At 35.3% G+C, this 24,118-nt stretch overlaps 1 protein-coding gene across 1 annotated transcript in view; it reads left to right on the top strand.

Annotated features, from left to right (window-relative positions):
- The window catches only part of LOC145254614 (uncharacterized), a 1,033,347-nt gene that overhangs the window by 829,095 nt on the left and 180,134 nt on the right, over positions 1 to 24,118 (top strand). The window contains exons 37-38 of the mRNA XM_080113229.1: positions 18,179 to 18,272; positions 23,432 to 23,506. Coding sequence (XP_079969355.1) covers positions 18,179 to 18,272; positions 23,432 to 23,506 — 169 coding nt within the window. The remainder of the gene's footprint in view (positions 1 to 18,178; positions 18,273 to 23,431; positions 23,507 to 24,118) is intronic.

The raw sequence follows: 24,118 nt of genomic DNA, 5'->3' as shown, positions 1-24,118 counted from the left end.
AACTCTTTTTTTTTTTTTTTTTTGCATTTAGGACTAGTTTTTGTATCATTTCAATTTATGTAAGTACCAACAAATTCATAGCTTCGATATAATATTCATTTGCTAATATCTTTCCTCTAGTGATAAGAACACATTTCTTTGAAACTCTGCGAATTAAGGAAATCTTAATATTTTTTAATATTTCTTATTTGAGTATCCTGTTAAGCAATAAATTCGTGTATATATATATATATATATATATATATATATATATATATATATGTGTATATATATATATATATATATGTGTATATATATATATATATATAATTATTACTATAATAATTTTTGAATATCTACAAAGACTAGTGCTTCATCTTTTTGGGAATCATTAGTGCAGTATGTCACGATTACAGCCGGTCGGTAGATTCGAACCCAGCCACAAAGCTATCGCTGACTTCATTTGCAAATAACAAAACACACGGCCAACTTTAACTGCAAGAAATATTGTTAAATTTAAACATTTATTATTAAATGTCGAGACGTCCGTCTAACATCATGATTTGTGCATGCGAGCTTAAGTGACTTATATATATATACACATATATATATATGTGTGTGTGTGTGTGTGTGTGTGTGTGTGTGTGTATACAAGAGTCGTTCCAAAAGTGAAGCTGCCAATTTTTTTTTTACTCAAAATGTTAAAGAGCTGCAAAGATGAGAATGGTACCATAAAGACGAGCGAGCTTTTGTGTTCCTGAATTTATATTTCTACATAGTCACCACCATTCTCAAGTTTTTTAATCCGGTTTTACAAGATTTGGGGATTCTATTTTCTTTACTTTCAGTTTGTTTCATTCCTATATGTATTTCGGTATCCCTTATTTACTTTTTGTATCTCCTTTCCTTTTTTCTCCACTTTCTAATCTATCTTCTCTGTCGTTTCCTTTTTTTTATTTGCTCTTCTTTAATGATCTCAATTATTTTATAGTTCATATCCTTTCGATTTACTCTTGTATACTTTTAATATTTATTAATTATATTTTACCATATTATCCTATTCCTTCATACGCATTTCATATCTGAATCGTATTAAGCCAGTTTTTATTTATATATGCATTAAGTTATAATTCCGGCTCTTCTTCTCTTCGGATGAAAAGCATTTAGCTTCGAAATGCCACGGCCTCAAGAAGTTTCTTTTTTCTTAATTTCCTCTTTTACGGTTCCTAATTGTTTTGATGATATTGATGATATAATAAACCTATATATAAATTTACTTCCTCATTTTTCTTTTAATATATATATATATATATATATATATATATATATATATATATATATATATATATTAAAAGAAAAATGAGGAAGTACATTTATATATTTTAGATATATATATATATAGAGAGAGAGAGATAGAGAGAAAGAGAGAGGTTATGTGGAGCAAGGCAGCTTCCCTTAGAGATACAACATTGTCCTCATCCAATAAAAAATTTTAATAAACGCTTGTCATAATTTTTCCTCGTAACATATTAACCTTTATCCTCGAGTAACCCCTTATCTTGATAAGTGGTTGCCGAAATTATTTTTTTTGATTAAAAAAGAAATAAGAAATAAATAACTTTAAGATGGAGATGTTTTGTCCTTTTTATACGTTCAAGATTTTACAATATTATCTAGATACTTTTCTGCCGGATAGATATCTGGAATATGCTCCAGAACAAGGAAATGACGACTCTTACATATAGAAATATTCTTCATTCCACTTAATCATGTAGCAAAGTTCCTTAATTATGTTTATGAAGGAACACAAGCGTTTATAAAGCATCTATTCGGCAGGACCTTATTATTACATGTGTTAGCTTGCCAATATTTAAACGGCAACTGAAATCTAACTTCAAATCTTTCTTTGTCACATGGCTAAATCAAACAATCACTCTCTTGTATGTGGAAATAAAAAGGAAGATCAAAATTATTTGGAATTCATTAACATTCCGTTATTAATTTAAATGACTTCCTTAGGTTGATTTGCTGAAAGTAAATTAAGACACTACATTGCATTAGTTACTGTAATTCAAAGGTTGTAAACGACCAAGTTCTCTCTGATTCTCTCTCTTCTGATCTTGAGCACGTGGTATATTGGGAGAAAGAAGTGGCTGGTTACTTTTAATGCAAATCTACAAGCTTCTATCTTTACATCATCAACGCTCCGATCCCCATCTGGCATCAATTGAAATGAATGGCTTCTTGTCTTGGGGAGGCTCCATGTTTTGGCAAACTTTTAGGCTTGACCTTTACTCCTGATCTGAAATGTAACACGTACATCAAATCCATTGCCAAGGTTGCTGGGAAAATGGTGGGATCCTTCTGTCGATCCAGTAGATATCTACCTGCTGATGCAATTCTCTACCTATATAAGAGCCAGGTGCGTTCAATGATGAAGTATTGTTGCCACATCTGGGCAGGAGTTGCTAGAAAGGACTTATCCTGCATTGACGGAGTTCAAAACAGACTTTGTAGCTTAGTAAAGAATACCCTTTTCTCTTCCCTGCAACGTCTTTCTCACAGAAGAGACGCTTCGAGCCTGCCTTTGTTTTATCGTTATTTTCATGTAACTGCTCGTCTGAGCTTCAATCTATAGACCCCCCTCGCCAAACTTTCACAAGAAACACTCGTCTAGTTGAAAACACTATCAATAATTTCCCCCACTCTTTATCTGTGCCTAAACCTAAATGTAGATTCCACGAACCCCTTTCTTAGTACTACACACTTGTGGAACTGTCTTCCGTCTGCCTTCTTTTCAGCTGACCACAATATGGTCGTCTTCAAGTCCAATGTAAACAAGTTCTTGATGAGCCGTTTGACTTAAGTTAACAAATTTACCGAATGTCCATTACTACCGATTACTATGTTGTCCAATTGATTACTGTACACTCTTTAACCCTTATCCTCGCGTGGCCACTGGGCCTTGATAAGTGGTTACTCCTATGTAAAATAAAAACAAAAAAAAACTTGGAAATACCTGGTGTGCACGTGACGTGAAAAGAGTGTTTTATTCCTTCTTCCAGATCGAACATGGCCTTTAGAATTGTATATGTAGTTATAAGCAACCCTAGGGTCAAACCCTGTCAATCATACCTATTACCTTGAGCTGAATCAGGAAATATATAGTTTTCTGATCAGTTAAAAATAAATTTTAATGGATGCACAACACAACCTAATAAATGTATCAATCAACTAATCGAATTGCCATTTTCTTCTTTTTTCTGTTTTTGTTTATGTTCCGCTTCAAACTATCAGAAGAGTTTGTATTTTGTGCCATCTAACAGTTTTAGTTGTCTAGGCAATTCCAAATATAGGGCTACACTTCTCCTTAAAAAAGTCTTTTTAAATGCCACCCATTGTATCATTACCAAAATTTAAAATATTACAATAAAAAGAGTAGAAATTGGGTCTTGAGTTTATTTTCGAGCATTGTAACTCTGACTTCCCTATACCTTTTTTTTAAATTACATTTTCACTCCAAACAAGGCACATTGCCAATTTGATGTAGGGGGCTACTATGCGGTACATAAGTTGCATGAATACTATGCAGAGAGTTGAGGAGCAAGATGTCTGTTCACATTACATTTGAACTTCTGCATGTCTATAAAGTATGGGAAGCAGGAACCCAAGAGGGAATTCCAAAGTTTAGTAGTTCTAGGGAAGAAGCTATTAGAGTAGAAGGCTTTCTTATTATCTAGGGATCTTTACTGTGTAGAGGTGGGACTTTGCTGCTTGTCGGGGTTGTTGGGGGTATTTATGTCAAAGGGGTATAAGGGCTTGTAGTTCGTTGGAGCATCCACTATTAAAATACTTGTAAAATAGGCCGAGGGACACAACATTTCGATACTTTCAGGCGTAAGTAACTTTCTAGCACAGTAGAGAGAGCCCACCTTCTTCCCAGCAGCCTTGGCAATGCTGTCGATGTATCTTAAAGTAGTATCTTTTTAGCTCCCTACATCAAGTAGCTGTATATCTTGCCTGGAGCGATTTACATAAACAACAGGAATTTCAACCATATTTAATACAAATTTACTACAGTAGATGCCTGACTTGTCCACCAATTGTTGTTTTATCATTGTTTAATAATCATGAAGGCATAATTTTTTTATTTGTATCTGTATAATAAACTTAAAGGTAATGTCTATCTAAATAATCTGTAAGTTATTAGTGAATTGAAGCAAACCATCACATGCCAAATCAGGATCTTATTATTATATGCGTTACGTGCCAACATTTAATATGGCAATTTTGGAATCACCTTGTAATTATCTAAATTTTTTGTCTAGGAAGAGTTATTTTTAACCTGGTAGCACCAGATCAAGCCGTCTGAAGATACTGGCTGTCTTCCCTAAAATGCACCAAAAATTGGTGTTATTGCTCATTTCACACCCCTTCGTAAAACTCAATCATGTTCTGCTAAACTAAAAGAAAAAGAAAACAAATCCGTACTGACTCAAATATATTAAAAAAAATAAACAACTCAATGTTTTCCTGTTTGAATTCTAATTATTATGATTCGTTAGAAAAACAAAAACAAAGACCATTCACTAATAAAATATATTGTGAATATACACCTGAAGATGGTCGGTCCTGTATATGACCTTAAACTATATCCAATGGTGAGGCCCCAGCTTTTCGGGCTTTGGGGAGTGTGGAGCCACCCTTTACTTGCCAATGTTCCCAGGTCCACTCTGACCCGGTGACTGCAACAATTATCGCGGTATCTCACTGTTGAGTTTCGTTGGCAAGCTATTCGCACGTATAGTATTACTGCGACTACACATTCTTGCCGACCGAATCTACCCAGAATCTCAATGCGGCTTTAGTTCAGAGAGATCAACAATCGATATGATCTTCTCCCTACGCCAACTGCAAGAGAAGTGCAGAGAGCAAAACCAGCCTCTGTATGTTGCCTTCATAGACCTGACCAAGGCATTCGATCTCGTGAGCAGAGATAGACTATTCAAAATTCTCCCACTGATCGGATGCCCACCAAAACTCCTCAGCATCATAAGATCCTTTCATGATGGCATGAGGAGCACTGTGCAATTAAACGGTGGCATGTCTGCTGAGTTCGGGGTGAGGAGTAGTGTCAAACAGGGTTGTGTGTTGGCCCCAACACTCTTTGGCATCTTCTTCTCCCTACTCCTAAAGCATGCTTTCAAGAACACAACGGATGGTATCTGCTTGCACTCCAGGTCAGATGGTGGTCTCTTCAACATCGCCAGACTCTGCTCCAGGACAAAGACGAGGACAGTTTGGATAAGAGACATGCTGTTTGCCCATGATGCAGCTAAGATGGTCTTCAAAGACTGATGGACAGGTTTGCTAATGCTTGCAGCCTGTTCGGTCTCACCATCAGCCAGAAGAAAACCCAAGTCATGGGACAAGCAACCGCCTCCCCACCCAGCATCACAATCCAAGACACACCACTAGAGGTCGTACGCGGTAATTGTTGCAGTCACCACGCTCCCCTTTGTGTTTGTAGAGAGTGATGATATTTGCATCTCTCATCCCCTGAGGCACTGAGCCTTCTCTCCAACACTGTATCAGAAGACTATGGAGGGGCTCAAGTAGGCTAGCCTTTCCACTTTTTAAGACCTCTGCTGGAATATAGTCCTTTCCTGAGGCTTTTCCTGATGGCAGTCTGTCTATTGCCCAGGATAGTTCTTCTATGGAAGGCTCCTCATCGAGCTCATGCATCAGCAGTAGATAATCAATGGCATCCAGGGCGGACTGATGTACCATGTTTTCCCTGGAGTAAAGCTTGGATTAGTGTTCAACCCATCTGTCTAGCTGTTTAACTTTGTCTAGTATGGCTTCAGTGAAGCCGTTTTGTTAATTATGGGTCCTGTAGCTCTCCTGATCCCGTTATACATATTTTTTATATTTCCTGTATCAGCTGCATGCTGGATAGACTTGGAGAGCTCCATCCAGTAGTTGTTTGCAGCTTCTCTTACAGCCTTTTGAACTGCCCTTTTGGAAAGCCTCAGTGCAGCCAGCGATGTAGGAGATGGGTTGGCCTTGTATGAGAGCAAGGACAAACGCTTTGCCTCGATCAGAGGGTTGAGGGTAGCAGAGTTGGCATCATACCAGTCATTGCGTTTGCTACCTGTCCTCCTCCCAAAGACTTTGAGAGCTGTAGAGTGGATGGCATTTTTCAGTGTTTCCCACTGTTCAGATGCAGTCTGGGTGTTATCTCCTTTGAAGGTGGAGGTTAACATCTCGTTGAATTTCGCATTGCGATCTGAGTATGTGGTCTTACTAACATCAATACGAGCAACACTCTCCTGTTTAGTGTGGTAGAAATCTTTGGGTTGAAGTTTGACTCTACTGCATATTAGGGAATGATCTGTATCACAATCAGCACTGTGGTAGGCTCTAGACATCAGAAAATGTTTGAGGTACCTTCGTCTAGTAATGATTAGATCGAGCTGGTGCCAACGCCCTGATCTGGGATGTCTCCAGGACACTCTGTGATGCGGTCTGGCAGCAAAGAATGTGTTGGTAATGCAGAGGTCATGGTAGGCACAGAGTTCTAGAAGGCGCTGACCGTTACCATTGCATTTGCCCACTCCAAAGTTACCAAGGCAGCTCGGCCATGCATCGTTGTCGCCACCCACACGTACATTAAAGTCCCCAAGTATAATCAGGTCTTCATTTTGTGGAAATGCTTTGATGGTGCTATCCAGCTGTGTGTAGAAGTGCTCCTTGATGTCGTCAGGCGCTGCGAGTGTTGGGGCGTACACACATAATAGATTAATTGTTCCATCTGTGGTGTTCAGTCGTAGTGAGATTAGACGCTCAGTAGCTGAATCAGAGAGTTGTACGTTCTGAAGCAGTGGGTTTCTGACTGCGAAACCAACACCATGTTCCCGGACCTCCTCTTCTTGTTTTCCTTGCCAGAAGAAGGTATAGTCCGATTCCTTTAGGCATCCGGTGTCAGCTAAGCATGTTTCTTGGAGTGCAGCGATGTCTACTTTGAGTCTCGATAGCTCGTTGTTGATGATGGCAGTTTTTCGAATATCGGAGATGTTGCGTATGTCGGTAGATAGGCCAATCGTCATAGTACGAACATTCCAGCACCCTAGCCTGAGTGTTGGGTTCTTTGTGTTTCTTTTGGTTTTGTTTGGTGCAATGGTTACTGGCCACTTGTTGGAATCATCCTATACCCTACGCACCCAGTAGGGTAGGTGGCCAGTGGCGGGATAGCACCTTACTGACTGAGGGCTGCTCAGCTTTGTGGCAGGCGGTAGCTGTCCAATGAAATTAAATAACTTCTCCCACCGTTAGGACCGACGCCTGGCGCCCAGCTGTACGCCAATTGAGCTGTATGCTTATAACCGGTAACTGTCGCTCCCCTGTTTAGTCCTATACAGATGCATAGCTGAAGTTTTCTCTCCAGGGCGCTGGCCAGGGCAGATCTGTGGAGAGACTGGGTTGCCCAATTGTCAGAATCCCCCTCTCGGTCTTGCTGGTGTTGCCCAGAGGAATGGAAGTACCAGTACGTCCGGCACCAGGTTGACTGCGGTAGCTACCAGAGCAAGGCTGAGTACAGCACTTGTCTGCCTGTGGGGCTACACTCCAGATTTTCTGTTAGGGTTTACTCCCTTAGCCTTTATCGAACCAACGAGTAACCACAAGGCCAGCTATGGGTAAATAGTACCACTGCCATATATAAATAATGTATAAATAATGTATAAATATATATATATATATGTATATATATATATATATGGTATAAATAATATACAAATATATAAATAATATATAAATATATATATATATATATATATAAATATATATCAATATTAAGTAATGTGATTGATAATTTAAAATTTAAAAATCAAATTATAATCAAATTAAAAATCCGTTTCATAAGAAGGAACAACAACAAAATCAATTATCTGTACGATCGTTTCGGAAAACAATGCTTTTTATTGTGGTATACATCAAGTTACGTACAATAATTATATATAGTTTTTTAATAAGCAAGGTCTCCTCGTCAGCAAATTTTTAAGGGTTTTTATTAAATTTAAAAGACACCATAAATAAACCTAGCATTAAAAGTAAGGCAGATGAATCTTTTAATTTTTCGCTTTTTGAAATCAGGAACTATGGTTAAAATACTCATTTAGATGTTTGCTATAGCTTTTTATTTATAAATATATATAAATAATATATGAATAATAAATAAATGATATATAAAGAATATGTGAATAATATATTTTTTTTAATTTTTTTTTTTTATTACATTTTCACCCCAAACAAGGCAAATTGCCACTTTGGTGTAAGGGGCTACTATCAGGGGCAACAACTACTGGGGTACTATGTAGGGATTTGGGCAGCAAGGTGTCGGTTCACGTTACACTTGAACTTCTGCACGTCAGTACTGTTGGGGAAGCAGGGACCTGGAATGGAATTCCAGAGTCTTGCGGTTCTGGGGAAGAAACTATTGGAGTAAAAAGATCTTTTACATCTAGGGACCTCTACAGTGTGGGGGTGGGATCTAGTAGCCTGTCGGGTTTGTCGAGGGTGCTCGCGTCGTGGGGGCACAAGTGATTGCAGTTCGTCAGAGCATTCACCACTAAAATACTTGTAGAAAAGGCAGAGGGATGCAACATTTCGTCGATGGGACAGAGGCTGAAGCTTAGATGCCAGTTCAGGGCCTATCAGGTTTGCGACTCTCTTTTGAACCTTGTCAAGGAGCGAGAGACTAGTAGCAGATGCACCAGCCCAGATGTGGCAGCAATACTCCATACATGGGCGAATGGTGGCCTTATAGAGGTACAGGATAAATAATATATAAAGAATTTGAAGCATAAAACTTTTTCTAAAATTACTGGATTCAGTATTGAATAAACTAAAATGCTTTATATACCATAAAAAGAAAACAAGAAAACCAAACACGATGAATAAATATTTGAAGATATAAAGAACTTGAAGAATAAAAACGTTTTGTAAAATTGCTGGATGCAGCATTAAATAGCCTGGAAAAGGTTTATATACTGTAAAAAAAAAAAACAATCAATCAAAATCTGTTGCTGAGATACATGCTAACATTTACCTGTACGAATATTCACACTTGTCCAAACTATATAGAGATTCTTTAGTGATTTTAAATTGAGAGACTTTCAAGGACTATAAAAGGACACGAGATATTACTCTCCTTTATTGTTGCTTTCTTTTATTATTGCTTGTTGATACACATTATCAACACTTCACCAAGTCGGTATTGATTGATGAGTTGATGTCAAGGTTTCTGATATCGCAGACAATATGCATGAACGAATCAGAATTAGATAACGGAGATAGAGGAGAAAGGTTCCTGATCCTGAATAGACCTTTGCAAAAATATCCCTTCAATACGAATAAAGAAATGCTTTTACAGCTTTTCTAAGCCTGTATTATAGGCACAGCGCTTCTCGCTTTTCAGTATATTCGATGAGAATTATCATTATGTACTTTTAGCACAATGAAAATAAAAAAAAGTCAAGCAAACGAAAAGCGTGCTACGAGCTCAATAGCTATTATAATTGTCCCTATTTATTTACTTCCTTACGGAGGCAAAGTTATACACAAGGCCGTGGATAATATCCAACTCCCAAAGAAGGTTCACTCTGTATAGAACCGACATAATAATTATCCTTCCTTGATAGAACAGATCTTATAATTTAAATTATTCATTTCCAAACATACGATGTACATTATAACACAGTAGGCATAAGGCAATAATATTTTATCAGCATTGTGTAATGTTATGACCCTTTGAGCTGTGATCATAGCGTAGTATCTGTGTTAACTGTGGCAAGCAAGGCCAAGGGTCAAAATATTATTATTATTATTATTATTATTATTATTATTATTATTATTATTATTATTATTATTTGAGCGAAGGCTGGTCGCTGGATCAATTATTATGATTAAAAGAATAAACAATTAAATTGGGGAAAAGATGATTGACATATAAATCGCAAAAGGAATGTGAAAATAGAAAATAGATGTGAACATTATTTTTGGGTTTGCATAAACAAATGACTAGATTGGGGTTACATTAAGTTGGTCTGAGACACGTAATGATGTGACGTAAAGAAACACCTGATGTATGTAGATTTGGGGAGATTCTAATGAGTCGTTAGCCGGACATCGGAGAGAACGGACGACCAAGATGACGTGGGAAGCGGCGTCACTTTGAACAACCAAGATGTAAAGAACGTGTAATCTCTGAAATGCTGGCCAGATCATGATAATATTTGTTCATAAATAATTCAAGTATGTGTTGTGTTATTTACATCTGTTAAAAAAGAACTGTGGTGTACAACTGTTTCGATACGTCCACGTCAATCATTTCCTGTTAGAACTGTTGCACAAATGTTAAAATATACACACTAGATGATCAACTAAATGGTACAGCGTATATATACATACACGCATTTACACGTACACGAATATACAGAGAAAAAGATAAACCCAACTATTAAACGTGTATGTCGTTATGGAATATATTCACATACAACGTATGACACGTTTTATAATATATATCTCCCACCTGACTATATAACAATCGTATCGTATGAGTCCAAAGATTCTATTGTTGGCATTAATACCCCCAATATTTTTGCAGTTTAAATTCTTTCTAGAAATACACCAGGTACTTATGGAAAGTGGGTTAGATGTCGTTAATCATCCTCTGTTTATAATATTTTTACTAAAATAATTATCAATTGCCACAATACCACATTTATTTAAAATATTCACCACTATTTGAATTTAATTTTAATATAATATATAAATATCGTATATGTATAAAAGTGAGAATGTGTGTGTGAGGACATTTCTTAACCTATATATATATATATATAGATTTTTTATCTACAGACTTGAAACTTGGTATAGGATATTCAGACATGTGAAATTTTTTTAATCCATTTTCATCCGGAAAAAAGGGCTGCTATAGGGTAAAAATTGAAAAAATTGGTACGTGGGAGTCATCGGATTTTTATGTTTACTAACTGTTTCACGAATGCGCATGTGCGAAAAGTTTACATTACAGATTACTTATGTTAAAAATAAGTAGTTTAAAAACACCTTTTAAAGAACGTGTCACGCTGATCTAATGGTTATCGTACTTGACTCACTGTCTTTAGGTTTTGGTTTCGATCTTAACTCGAGTATTTTTTTCGTTTTTTTACTTACAAGAAATGAACAGTTTAGAAAAAAAAACCCATAATACTCGCATGCACATGTCTCAGTTTCTGTATTAATTAAAACATAATATTTATGCATATTTTACGACCTGGCAATGCCAGGCGGTCAGCTAGTATATATATATATATATATATATATATATATATATATATATATATATATATAAGAGAAAGAGAAATAAAACTGTAAGTTGAACTTTACAATAAAAATTTATTGTTTGACAATACTCCAAAAATCAATTTACAAAGTCCTTATTCTGCAGAGTTTCAAAGAATGCTATTCTTGTTATTCTTCTCATCAGAGGACATAAAGAAATCAGCAAATTATATTTGTAGCAATGCTAGAATTTACTAGTTAAGGCATTCAGTGAAACTGCAAATTATTGTGGTTATATAAATTGCCAGAAAAAAAAAGAAGTGAAAAACTGTTGGCTATGTAAAAAAAATAAAAATAAAATAAAATAAAAACCGCGCATAATATTTCAGCTTGCATGAAAATTCTCTCAAATTGATCTGAAATGCGAAAATAGATCTTTAGAGAGAATGGAGTCTAAAAGAAGTCCAGCATGACGATGCATATAATCTGATTGGAAAGCCTTCAAAACAGCTGAAATAATGAAAATTGCTTTTTCAGGATAGTGCACTAGCCCAAAAAGAAGTTGATATCCAGTCAAATTGGACCGAGCAATAGAAGGAAAAAATCAGTATGAGAACTTTCATCATTGGCTTAATTAGAAAAAGTGATGTCAGATTAAATTTTAAAGAAATTAAGATCAGGCTAAGCGGGGGAAAAACAGAATAACCAGAATAGCATTCTTTGAGACTCCACGGAATAAGGACTTTGTAAATTGTTTTTTGGAGTATTCAGTCGAACAATAAATTTTTATTGTAAAGTTCAACTTACAGTTTTAATTTTCTTTCTCTTATGATAAGCTCTACTCTCTATTGCGTATTGAGCTTTTTTATTTGGTTGGGATTAAATTTTTTATTTATAAATACTGTTATTTATATTAGTTTGAAGTTTACCATTGCGTATATCAGATAGACACTGCATCCCTTTAATTTCATATATATATATATATATATATATATATATATATATATATATATATATATATATTCATTTTTTATTTTTATTTTTACTACTCGCCTGACGATGACCAATTGAGGTCGGAAACGTTCGCGATTATGGGAAGTTTCTTTTTTCACTCGAAAAAAAAAACGTTCGGAAAATGGTCCAACAAAGAGAAAAGGAGGATTACAAGAAAAACAAGCAAGAGTTGTCTGTGCTATTTAATGAAACGTGCATAAAAGAAAAAATGCTGCCTAAATATATATATATATATATATATATATATATATATATATATATATATATAGTGCGTGTATTTAGGCAGCAATTTTCATTTGGGCAGCCATTGTTAAAAATAATAGAAAACTTTTGTTGCCTAAATACAGGGACAGGTGGATGTGGGGGAAGGAGAAGGAGTTATGCAAAGCATTTGAATATATCGGTACTATACTGAAATGTGACACATGTGTCCGTACGTCCAGTGGCACAAAACTAAACACCATCATTGCAAATATTAACTAATGAGAAACGAATTACATACCTTTATAGTCGTCTTTATCAGTTAAAAATCATTAAAAGCATTTCCTCCACAAAAAGTAAAAAAAAAAAACATGGCTCTCTGTTTACGGTTTCAAATTGGCTATTTTATTTCATAATTAAGAGGAGCCTGTAAGTTTTTTTGTATAGTTTTTAAAATTAAAAAAAAAAATGTGCTAGTGAATTGATATGTGTTCCTTTATAATTTATGTGTAAAAATTTATTCAGAAAGATAGAAAACAAAACAGTGTGTTGTGTGTTGAATTTTCCTTAAAAAAATCTAATTTTTTTTAATATCAATTCATTTTAGCTTTAAGAGATTAAAAAAGAATTTGCTAAAAAATTTGTTTTCGTCGTTATTTGTTTGTTTTACTTTTTATTTATTTTATTTATGTAATGTTTAAAAAAATTTTAACAACTGTAGAATTTCCACGGGTTCTGCTAGTTATAATTATTTTGTTAAGGTTATCATCATCGTATCGGGTGAGTCCAAAGATTTTATTGTTGGTATTGGTATCTCCGTTGTCCGAATTCTTTCTAGAAATATATCAGGTACTTATAGGAGGGACCACATGAAGGTTGCCAATACCCGAAGTGGAAGTGATTCTTGTGGAACGAACTGGATTCGAACTTGGAACACCCATATCTTCATTCTGTGTCATTACCCATTTGGCCACCGTTTTGTTAAGATAATGTTTTAAGATCTATTTATAAGAAAGTTCAGGTCACTTGGTAAAACCTCGGATCGATGAGCTCAAGGTTTTGGTCTCTATTTCCGGTCATGCCATCCACGTTATTTATTGGGAACTTATTATTTACTAGGGATACAATATTTCCTTATTTCTAAAAATAGTCAAGATCTTGGATATTTTGAAGTGAGATGAATTCCTCTATGTATTCATTATGTTTAAAACAATTGTGACGGATGGACGAACGGACAAATTAATAAAATTTATATTTACATAAAACTAGCGGGGAGACCCGACGTTAGCCGCGATTGAATGATGATTAATAAATGTTCATGCACACATATTTTTATTCTCATCGAAATCGGTGAACTCATCTATTTTTCAATTAAATCGATTGATAGTCTTCTCTTGTTAGGGACCCATTGCGATGCACCAGGAGGAAGCTTCACATGCCACCCCAAGGTTACTTAGTTTGTAATACATTGTAGTCTACATTACACCGTAGAGAACTTTCTATTCCATCCCATATCCCTTGAGCCCCTGAAGGGGCATAGGCTATCTACAACTTTTTGTAGATTTTTTTGTAGCAAGGAGTTCTTTTTACAGGGTGAGGGTGTTGGCCCCACACCCAACCTTCCCAGAAGGTACATACAGCGCCTAGCATTCCCAAATGGTTACTCATCTGGTACTGGCCAGGCTCAACATTGTTTAACTTCGGTGATCTGACGAGAACCGGTGTGTCAATGTGATTGTGCCGTACTAGAACTTTCTGTTGATTTTTATAAAATTATTTTTATGGATAATAGCTTGAATTGAATTTCAAAATACAAAAGTCAAGTATCATGCTTCAATTGTGCTCTAAGCAGAAATATTCATTTCGAAAGCGCCCCTGTTATATCAACGAACCCACTGTTGATTTTATATGCCTGCTTGTGTGGTGATAATCAAATATCCTCCAGGGGTTTCATTTGTAGGTTCTCATATGAGAAGATAGTCTAATTCGAGATCCACACATCCTAAAAAAATTCGGACATACGTTATCATTTAGCAATCGTGCGAGTGGCTCATCTTTGCACTATTCTTGTTACTCTCAGCTCCTCAGCACCATAATGCCGTTCAATTTCGAAACTTTTCACGCAAACTCTTATTTCAGTCCTCCACTCCACTTTATTTTACTTCAGTCGAAGTTCTCAGAAATCAAGAGGCCCACAACTAGAGGCTAACACTTGAACTCTATATGAGATACATAGATATTCGAATGTTCCATTAAACTTCTTCTCTAAAACACTGAGTTAGTAAAGAAATTGAGAACATAGTTTTCCTCTTCCCAATTAACCATTCTCATATCTTGTAGTATATCTTTCGTTTTGGATGCCAGGATAAGAATTCATCTAGTTTGATAGAGTATCCAGCTTTGTGCTGCTATTTGAGGTAACATCACTTGGAGAAGGTGCCCCATTCCTCGTAAAAGCTAATGTACATAAGCCATAGTGAGGAGATCTTATTTGAGCAGCGAATACTAAATGTGATTTTAAATATTTGGTCAGGGTTTACTTCTAGGGAAAAGTATCCTCATGACAAGTTGTTCTGGCAAACCCCCGTACAGAGAGACCTTAGACACTCGGGGATAGTGTCTACCGAATGCACTATTTGTTGTAATCAATCCAAACGATCGCAGTGATATCAGAGGAAATAAAACTGAATGCGTATGAGCGTGTGAGAAAATATCAGCAGGAGCTGAAGAACAGTTGGCTTGTGAAGATATTAGCAGCAGTAGCCGGAAATTAGGATGTCAGAACAAAAAAGCAAAAGAAAAAGGACACCACATAGTCTGAAAAAAAAAAAAGAAGCAAAGTCCATGCCGAAGAAGATGGACTGGACGTGTAAAGCTGAAGGCGAGAAATAGTTGGCTAATGCCAGCGTGAAGTCAGAGAAGACAAGTGTTTACCGGGCGAGATAGACGTGATGGTGGTAAGAGACCTTTAAGACGTTGCAGTGGGGTTTTGTTAATCTCATTACAGATGAAATAGACAGAAAAAAAAAACAAGGAACATGAATTATTTTGAAAGTTATGGAAATAAATGCCTTTTGCTAGAACAGAAAAAAAAAAGCTGAGCCGTATATATTAATGAATTAATTTATTTTTGTTTGTTCCATTTCGACGATACCAGACGGTGTGAGCGCCCGAGAGAGATTCAAACACGATTCGAGCCTAAAAGTTACATGACATCTAGATCGTCTTAGGATATATTTCAGAACCTAAAGATAATCAACAACCAAATAATTTCTGATTTAATTCAGAGTCAAGATAAAAAGACGATTAAATAAATTAAACTAAACAATATAAGTTCCACAAAATGGATGCGAACTATGTACTCAAAAGACTAAAAAACAAGTACTTGCTATAAACCATTCTCATGAATAAAATATATTCCCTGCATCACTTTAAAAACTTTAATAATATTCTTCATAATTCTACTGATAATAATTAGAGTGTATTAATCTTTGAATACGCGTGTCATGATGTATTTCTTATGTATTTTTGGCATATTTTCTATGACACAAACATAAAATGAGGACAAAATTGACAGATTGGAAAAATTGAAATTTTTCATGTACGCCGGCCTGTCAGGTTTGGCATATTTTACAGATTCTTGGTTTAGATGCTTTTTATCAAATTTCCTTTAGCATACTAGTGTCATGACGTATTTCTTAGGAATTTTTGGTCGGTTTTCTATTATTTAAACCATTAAATAAAGACAAAATTAACTCATTGTAAGAATTAAAATTTCTCATGTACGCGGACAATTTTAGACGGACTTTATCACAGTTCCTTTAGAAGACTAGTGTCATGATGGTTTTGGTTTAGAAGCTTTAAATCACATTTCCCTTCTGAATACTAGTGTCATGATGTATTTCTTATGTATATTTGTCTGGTTTTCTATAATGTATTATTAAATTAAGACAACACTGACATATTGCAAAAATTGAAATTTCTCATGTACGCAGTCTGTCAGGCGTTGTCTATATTACATATTTTGGTTTAGATGCTTTTATAACATTTACTTTAGAATACAATTGTCATGACAAATTTAGCTACGTTTGACCCATTTTCTATGATTAAAACATTCAATTAAGATAAAACTTACACATTGTTAAAATTGAAATTTCGGAAGTACGCCGTGCTGTCAGGTTTTGGCCTATTTTACTGGGTTTTCGTTTAGATTCTGTTTTACACATTTAATAGTGTCATGATGTATTTCTTATGTGTTTTTGTCTTGTTTTCTATGATTTAAACATATAATTTAGATGAAATTGAAACATTGCAAAAATTGAAATTTCTCATGTGCACGGTCCGTTCAGGTTTAGGCTATTTTCCAGAGTTTTGCTTTAGATGCTGTTTTGCACATTTATTTTAGAATACTAGTGTCATGGTGTATTTCTTATATGTATTTGGCCGGTTTTCTGTGTTTTACACATTAAATTAAGATAAAATTGACACATTGCAAAAATTGAAATTTCATATGGACGGTTTGGCCTATTTTACCAGGTTTTAGTTTAGATGTTTTTTATCACATTTACTTTCGAATACTCGTGTTATGATGTATTTCTCATGTATTTTTGGCCGGTTTATTTTCATGAGTTAAAGATTAAATATAAAGATTTTTTTGTTTATATGCTTTTTATCACATATCATTTAGAATACTAGTGTCATGATGCATTTCTTATGTGCTTTTTTGTCGGTTTTCTAGGATTCAAGATAAACAAACTTCTGAAAAACCTCCTCCTTAAGTAAGACACTCTATCAAAACCCCTAATACTAATGATTACAACAATACTATCTCATTTATTACTGTACACACAATAAACTTTATCCCTGAGTGGCCTTCGGGCCTTGATAAGTGGTGACCCTCATGTAAAAAAAAAAAAAAAAAATTTCAACATCATTTTATGACAAAATTGACACATTGCAAATATTGAAATTATATATATATATATATATATATATATATATATATATATATATATATATATATATATATATATATATATATATATATAATATTGGTGTTATGTTCTGTCATGTTTCATTTCATTTGCTTTTGCCAAACGTGTGACGCGCTGAGTTATTTCATGACGATTACTGATCAGGAATCTATCTAACGTGTCATAGTTGTCACGACCGATACAGATTTTTTTAATTATTTTTTACTAAGCGATATGGGATTCCATAACATAGAAATCATGGTCTGACGTGTACTTTAATACTACACATTTTAACCATTTGGCCTGCAGCAAAGTGTAGTATCTGTTTTGATACTACACTTTACATTTTCTGACCTCAATCAGTGGAGAAGAAATCCTTCTAGACCGAGACAATTTTAATTTTTGTTTCTATCCAGAGTGCTCCTTTTTGGGGGGAGCTGGATTTTCCCCCGCATTAAAAATTGGCCTTGTGTCTAACTCTGCCCTCGTGGGGAGGGTAGTAAATAGGAAATACTACACATTGTTAAATATAAAAATAGAATTATGGACACAAGTCAAGTGAAGAAGGCCAGAAAATGTTGTGAAATATTGTAATAATAAGGTGAGAAAGCTAGTTTTTCCTTTCTTCATCATCTAGCTCATCATTGATATTTTTTTTTTCACAGGGCAGTTATTTGCTTTTCGAAAGTCATTGCTTTAGATGCATTACAGATAAAGGCTTACCAATTCCGAGGCGAAGCTTATACAAAGCTTTATAAAGTAAGTAAAGAATATCTCTTTTACATGGACCACTTGCCTTTGTAATCTTCCCCGCTCTAGTTTCAAAGATGGCGACAGGTCTGTCAATTGATGTATGGAAACACAAATTGATACAATACTTCCGCTATTGCTCCAAATTACTTACTTATATATTTGGACAAAATATTAAGGATTATTTTTGTTAAAATATTTTTTCTAACATATTTACGTTTTTTTTTTTTTAAATGTAGTATATTTAAATATACTTTATTTACATGCACTTTATTTAAACCTGCACAGTTTCTTACGATCGTTGCCGATTTAAAAAATATTTTTTTTTTATAGTTAACTATATTTTATGTTTATTTTTTCACCCCCCCCCACCTTATAATAAAAATATATTAAAATACGTAAACTTTCTTTATCAATTGATTTAATGTTTTTAGTCGCATAGAATATAAACATAGTTATTTTGAAAAAGATATGCAATAAAAAAAAACACACACACACTAAATCTATTGACAAACAAAGTTTACGTATTTTTATATATGTTTATTTTAAAGGGAGTGAAAAAAATAAGCCGTAATTAAACTATGAAAAATAATTTTTTTTTTAAATCGGCGGCGATCGTTATAGACTGCGCAGGTTTAAATAAAGTATATGTAAATAAAGTATATTTGAATATACTACATTTCAAAAAGAAAATGTAACTTTACTTGAAAAAAAAAAAAAACGTAAATATGTTGAAAAAAATATATCAACAAAAAAACTTTTAATATTTTACACAAATATGTAAGTAAGCAGTTTTTGAGAATAGCGGAAGTATTGTATCAATTTTGTGCTTCCATAACTCAAGTGACAGACCTGCCGCCATCTTTGAAACTTAGGACCTCATTTTATGCCCCATTACCCAAACGTTGTATGTCCGGACAGTCACAAATGAAATGAGAACTTTCCACACACACACACACACACATATATATATGGCATAATTACACTGACATGACACACTGGTTCTTGCCAGATCATTAATGAGCCTGGCCAGTAAAAGATGGGTGAATATTTGGGAATACTAGGCGCTGTATATATTGTGCCTGTATGTAGGAATTTCTAGGCTAGTATCTGAGTGCGTTTTTAAAACATTTAGGAGAAATGTACTCCCCGTCTTGTTAAGACATGCATCTCGGAGAAGGAATACTCTGATGTAAAATATGAGGTCTTTACGTCTGCTTTGTCTTGTGACAGCTATTGCACCGACTAAGATTAGCAGTTGTACCAAAATGTGTGGATGGTTCTTACACAAAGACTTCATCACTATAAGCAAATCATCTGTGTGAAATATCCGAACAAACCTTATATGTCGAAATCGACATATAATCATATATAGTAATACTACACATATGATATTGAAGATTTGGTTTAAGTCTCCCAAAATTCATACTGAAATTGGCATAACAAAGAAAGGGTTGATTAACAATAATTTCATTGTAGCAGTCTTCTGGCGATAATTACCAAAAAATAAGAAAATTAATTGATACTACTAACTGGTCATGGCTGACAAAATCTACTTCCATAAATTACAGGGTGGAATGATAAAATTGTCGCCATAGAAAAGACGATATGATTCCATTTCCATTTGATGAAAACCGGTTTTCTTTTTTTGTTGCAGACTATCAACTAGTTATCCAGTTGTGTACAAATTTCAAGAGCGATAGGAACCTTCTATCATGTCCAAAAATGATACAATGTTCAACTAATGAGATCGGAAATGGGCTGCTGCACAACTCATGTTCTCTACCGATCTAAATTATGACAACATGACCATTGTCAACACCCTCAAAATGCAAATCCGAACGGTTTAATGCTTGAGGGCACAGCTCAACAAAGTTTATGGCCACAGTTATATACTTTGGTGTTGTTTCAAGTGGGGGCCACATCATGACCCCTCAAATCTTCAAAGTCAGCTTGAAATTCAACACCAAAGTGTACCTTAATGTGCTGAACAATGTGGTGATCCCCCGGTGCAATCAGGTAGCTACTGGCAGACCCTAAGTGTGGCAGAAGGACTCGGTGCTTCCACAAGTCCAAAGAAACCCAGACTTGGCGTCAGAGGGAGTGCTATGACTTGTACCCTTCTGTCACTGCCCCCCCCCTTTTTTCTTTGACCTGAACCTGCTGGACTATTTCCTTTGTCATGCATCAAGAACATCACTGACATGATCTTCCACAACACCAAAGCCAGCCTGATCGCTGACATCTGCCGAGTATTCGCCAAGCTCCCGTCGGCGCTTGTGGAAAAGGTATGCTCCCAGTTTAGGACACATATCGAGGTGGTGATTGAGGCTGAAGGGGGCTACATTGGATAGATGTTAGCACTACTACATAATAAATAAAGATGTTAGCACTACTACATAATAAATAAAGCTGTAAAGTTGTTTTCTTTAGGGCAACAAATCCACACCGTACATATAGGTTTCTGAGCTCCACATTTTTACAAGCTTGAAAAGATGCACTTAAAAACGGTCAGAGATTACATCAATCAACACTATAACTATCAAGAGAGGAATAGTAGTCCTAATAACCCAGCTTAAGTAATACATATTTCATTACATAGTTCAACTTGCTGAATAATCTATTATCGGTGAGAATTTTCTTTGACATTAAACTGCCACGGGAATATTTTTAGGTATTTGCAATCTTTCAGTGAATTTTGAATACATGATGTTAAATAATGGATACTTGGTGATATCTGCCGTTGTTGATTATATTTATTCGTGCATACGATTTACAATATGATTTACAAAAAAGAAATTTCACAAAAAAATACTGAAAAATAATTATACACGAATATGGCACAAGGCCAAGTTGGATAGGGTTGGGATGGAGATTGTACGTCATCCTTTTGGTCTATTGTCTTACATTAGTTCCAGTTTTCACAATGCCGCATTCACACTGTGGCCAATTTTACTTAACCTTGTTCTCTTTTTTTTTATTTACAAAAAAATATATGTACAATTTCAATTCATCAGTTTAGGGGTGAGGGTTTCTACCCAAAAGCAGGATAGAAATGAGCTATCCACTGTTTTCAGGGGTCTTAAAGACAAGCAAGTCAGTTCCTAGGTGGGGTTGGGGCTTATCGAGGGGGGGAGGATGGGGCTTTATGTGAAAAGGGGTGCCTGTTGTTAACTATGATGTTGGAATAGATGGCACTGTTGCAATCTTCATCTGAACAGTTGTAAAGTTAGTGTCCAGTAGTCAGTCTTAACAGGTGAATTTGCCAAGCAGTGATATTATTATTATACACTAGAACCCCGGGATACACGGCATTAATCCATTCCAGGGTTAGTGAAATCGCCATATGACGGGGCCTAAGCCAAATTTTATACAGTACATGTTAAAAATTAGTAACAAAATACAGTATAGTATATAATACACATGTATATAATCAAATACCATCATAAATAACCCCATGAGGCCGGGAAAATACCGTAACGAGGGGCCGAAAAACAGTGTATTTCACATCGTCACCTTTAAAAGACGTATCCCGGGGACACCGTATCCCGGGCTTCTACTGTATATGAATTTATACCAGATTTTTTTTTCTACTTGTTGTCTATAAACTGAAATCACTAATAAAATGCAATATGTCAGTTCTATTTCCATTTCAAATTAAGAAAGACAAGGTCAGAATTTTAATTAAAAAAAACAAAAAAAAAACAGAGGAATCAAATAATGCTTGAAAATTCTAATTTCCTAAATGTCTGATTGTCTTTCAGAACTTCGGACAGATTTAAACACATTTTTCAAATGGTTGAATAATTTATATAGAGCGAGTGTAAATAGCATAGAAATTATAGAAAGTGAACGAAACGGACGCATATTTTTTGAAAACACGTATCAAGTATTGGCATGAATCGTGTTCATAGCAGAATTTTATACACTGCTTATGTTTACAGAACTATAATAATAAAAAAGTGAAAAGTTAACTTTGTTTTGTTACAAAGACAAGAAGGTTTTGTAAATACAAAGTGGAAAGATAAAATTGTTTCCCTAGAAAAGACGACATGATTCCATTTCCATTTTTTTTTTTTGTTGCAAACTATCTACTAGTTGGGCAGTTTTGTACGAATCCCAAGAGTGATAGAATCCTTTTATCATGTCTGAAGTGACACAATGTTCAACTCGTGAGATCAGAAAGGCGTCGCTATACAACTCAGGTTCTTAACTGATCCAAGTTATGACAACAGGCCTATTGCCAGCATTCTCAACATCGCTGGATTGCCACAAATAACAAGGACGTGCACAGGGTAATGGAAGCACAGTTTTCAGCCACAGTTATGTTCTTTGGTGTGGTTTCAAGTGGGAGGGGCCGCATCATGTCACCTCACATCTTCGAAGTCGGCTTGAAAGTCAACACTAAAGTGTACCTGGATGTGCAGAAGGGTGTGGTGATCCCTTGATGTAATCAGGTGGGCGCTGGCAGACTCTGGGTCTAGTAACATGACTCAGCACTGACCCACAAGTCCATAGAGATCCAGGCTTGGCCTCAGAAGCTGTGCTACGACTTTGTACGCTTCTGTTACTGGTCCCCTTCCTCCCTGACATAACCTGCTGAACTACTTCATTTGGACATACGTCGAGAACATCACTGACATGACTTTCTACAATACCAAAGCCAGCCTGATCGCCAAGTATTTGCTGAGCTTCTGCCGGTGCTTATGGAAAATGCATGCTCCCAATTCTGGACACGTATCGAGGCAGTGATTGAGGCTAAAGGTGGCTACATTGAATAGATATCAGCTCTTCTATATAATCAAGTTACCTTAATTGATTTCTTCGATAAAAGTTTTAAAATAAAACTGTAGTGTTGTGTTTCTTTAGGGCGACAATTTTATCGTTCCACCCTGTAGTTATACAATTTCTCCCATTCTAATACGTGCTGTCAATGAATAAATTCATTTTGAAATACCTATTCGTCTTCAGAATCCATTAAAGACACTAAAATCTAGAGATTAACGTACAATGTATTGACGTAAAGCAAAGGTGTCACGGGTCGTCTATTGTTTACATATGATCAATGGAAGAAGATATTTATACAAAAAGAATTTCATTTGTAAAACAACAAATTTTAATGTTATATTTTTTATATTCATGTGATTTCTTTTTTTTTTTTTTTACAGTATCAATTAGCCTTGCGAGATTACACCCACATCATCCACATGGAACCAAATAATTACATGTATTATTTTTATCTGGTAAGTCAGTATAAAATAATAATATACACTAGGTGTATTTATTTCTCCCCCACCGTTTGAAATGTAACACTAGGTCAGAAAGTGGAATTAAAAAGTCAGTGTTCCAGAGGAAGAGCACCCTGACTCTGCAATATATACTTGTGCAGCTCCAGCGACATTCTCCGGTGGGGGCGCATCAGGCGATTAGCAATAAACTAACCCCTTCTTAAATATAAACTCAACAGTAGGTTCTTTAATTGGGCAGAGGCGCGTCCGAAATGTATGTTTTAGTTTAGAACACAATTGAAGCATGATACTTGACTTTTGCATGTTAAACATTAATGCAAGCCATTATTTATAAAAAAGATAATTTTATAAAATGAGCAGTAGGCTCTCTACAGTGCAATGTAGACTACAATGTATTTTGGACCAAGTCACTGAAATCTAGGGCTATATTTATTGCTTATACTCGTCTTGGGATAGATATACGTATTTATCTGGTCAGTGATATCCAAAACTATAGGCCCTGTCGGCGGGGCATTAGAATACGCCGACTGCCCCCCTGCAGAGGGTAAAAGCCCCTCAATGGGGGTCCTGGATACGACCTTAAACTATATCCAGTGGTAAGGCCCA

This window comes from Euprymna scolopes, chromosome 3 (genome assembly GCF_053919585.1).
Source record: "Euprymna scolopes isolate OS-2025 chromosome 3, ASM5391958v1, whole genome shotgun sequence".
NCBI lineage: Eukaryota > Metazoa > Mollusca > Cephalopoda > Sepiida > Sepiolidae > Euprymna > Euprymna scolopes.
This window is presented reverse-complemented; position numbering and strand designations above follow the sequence as displayed.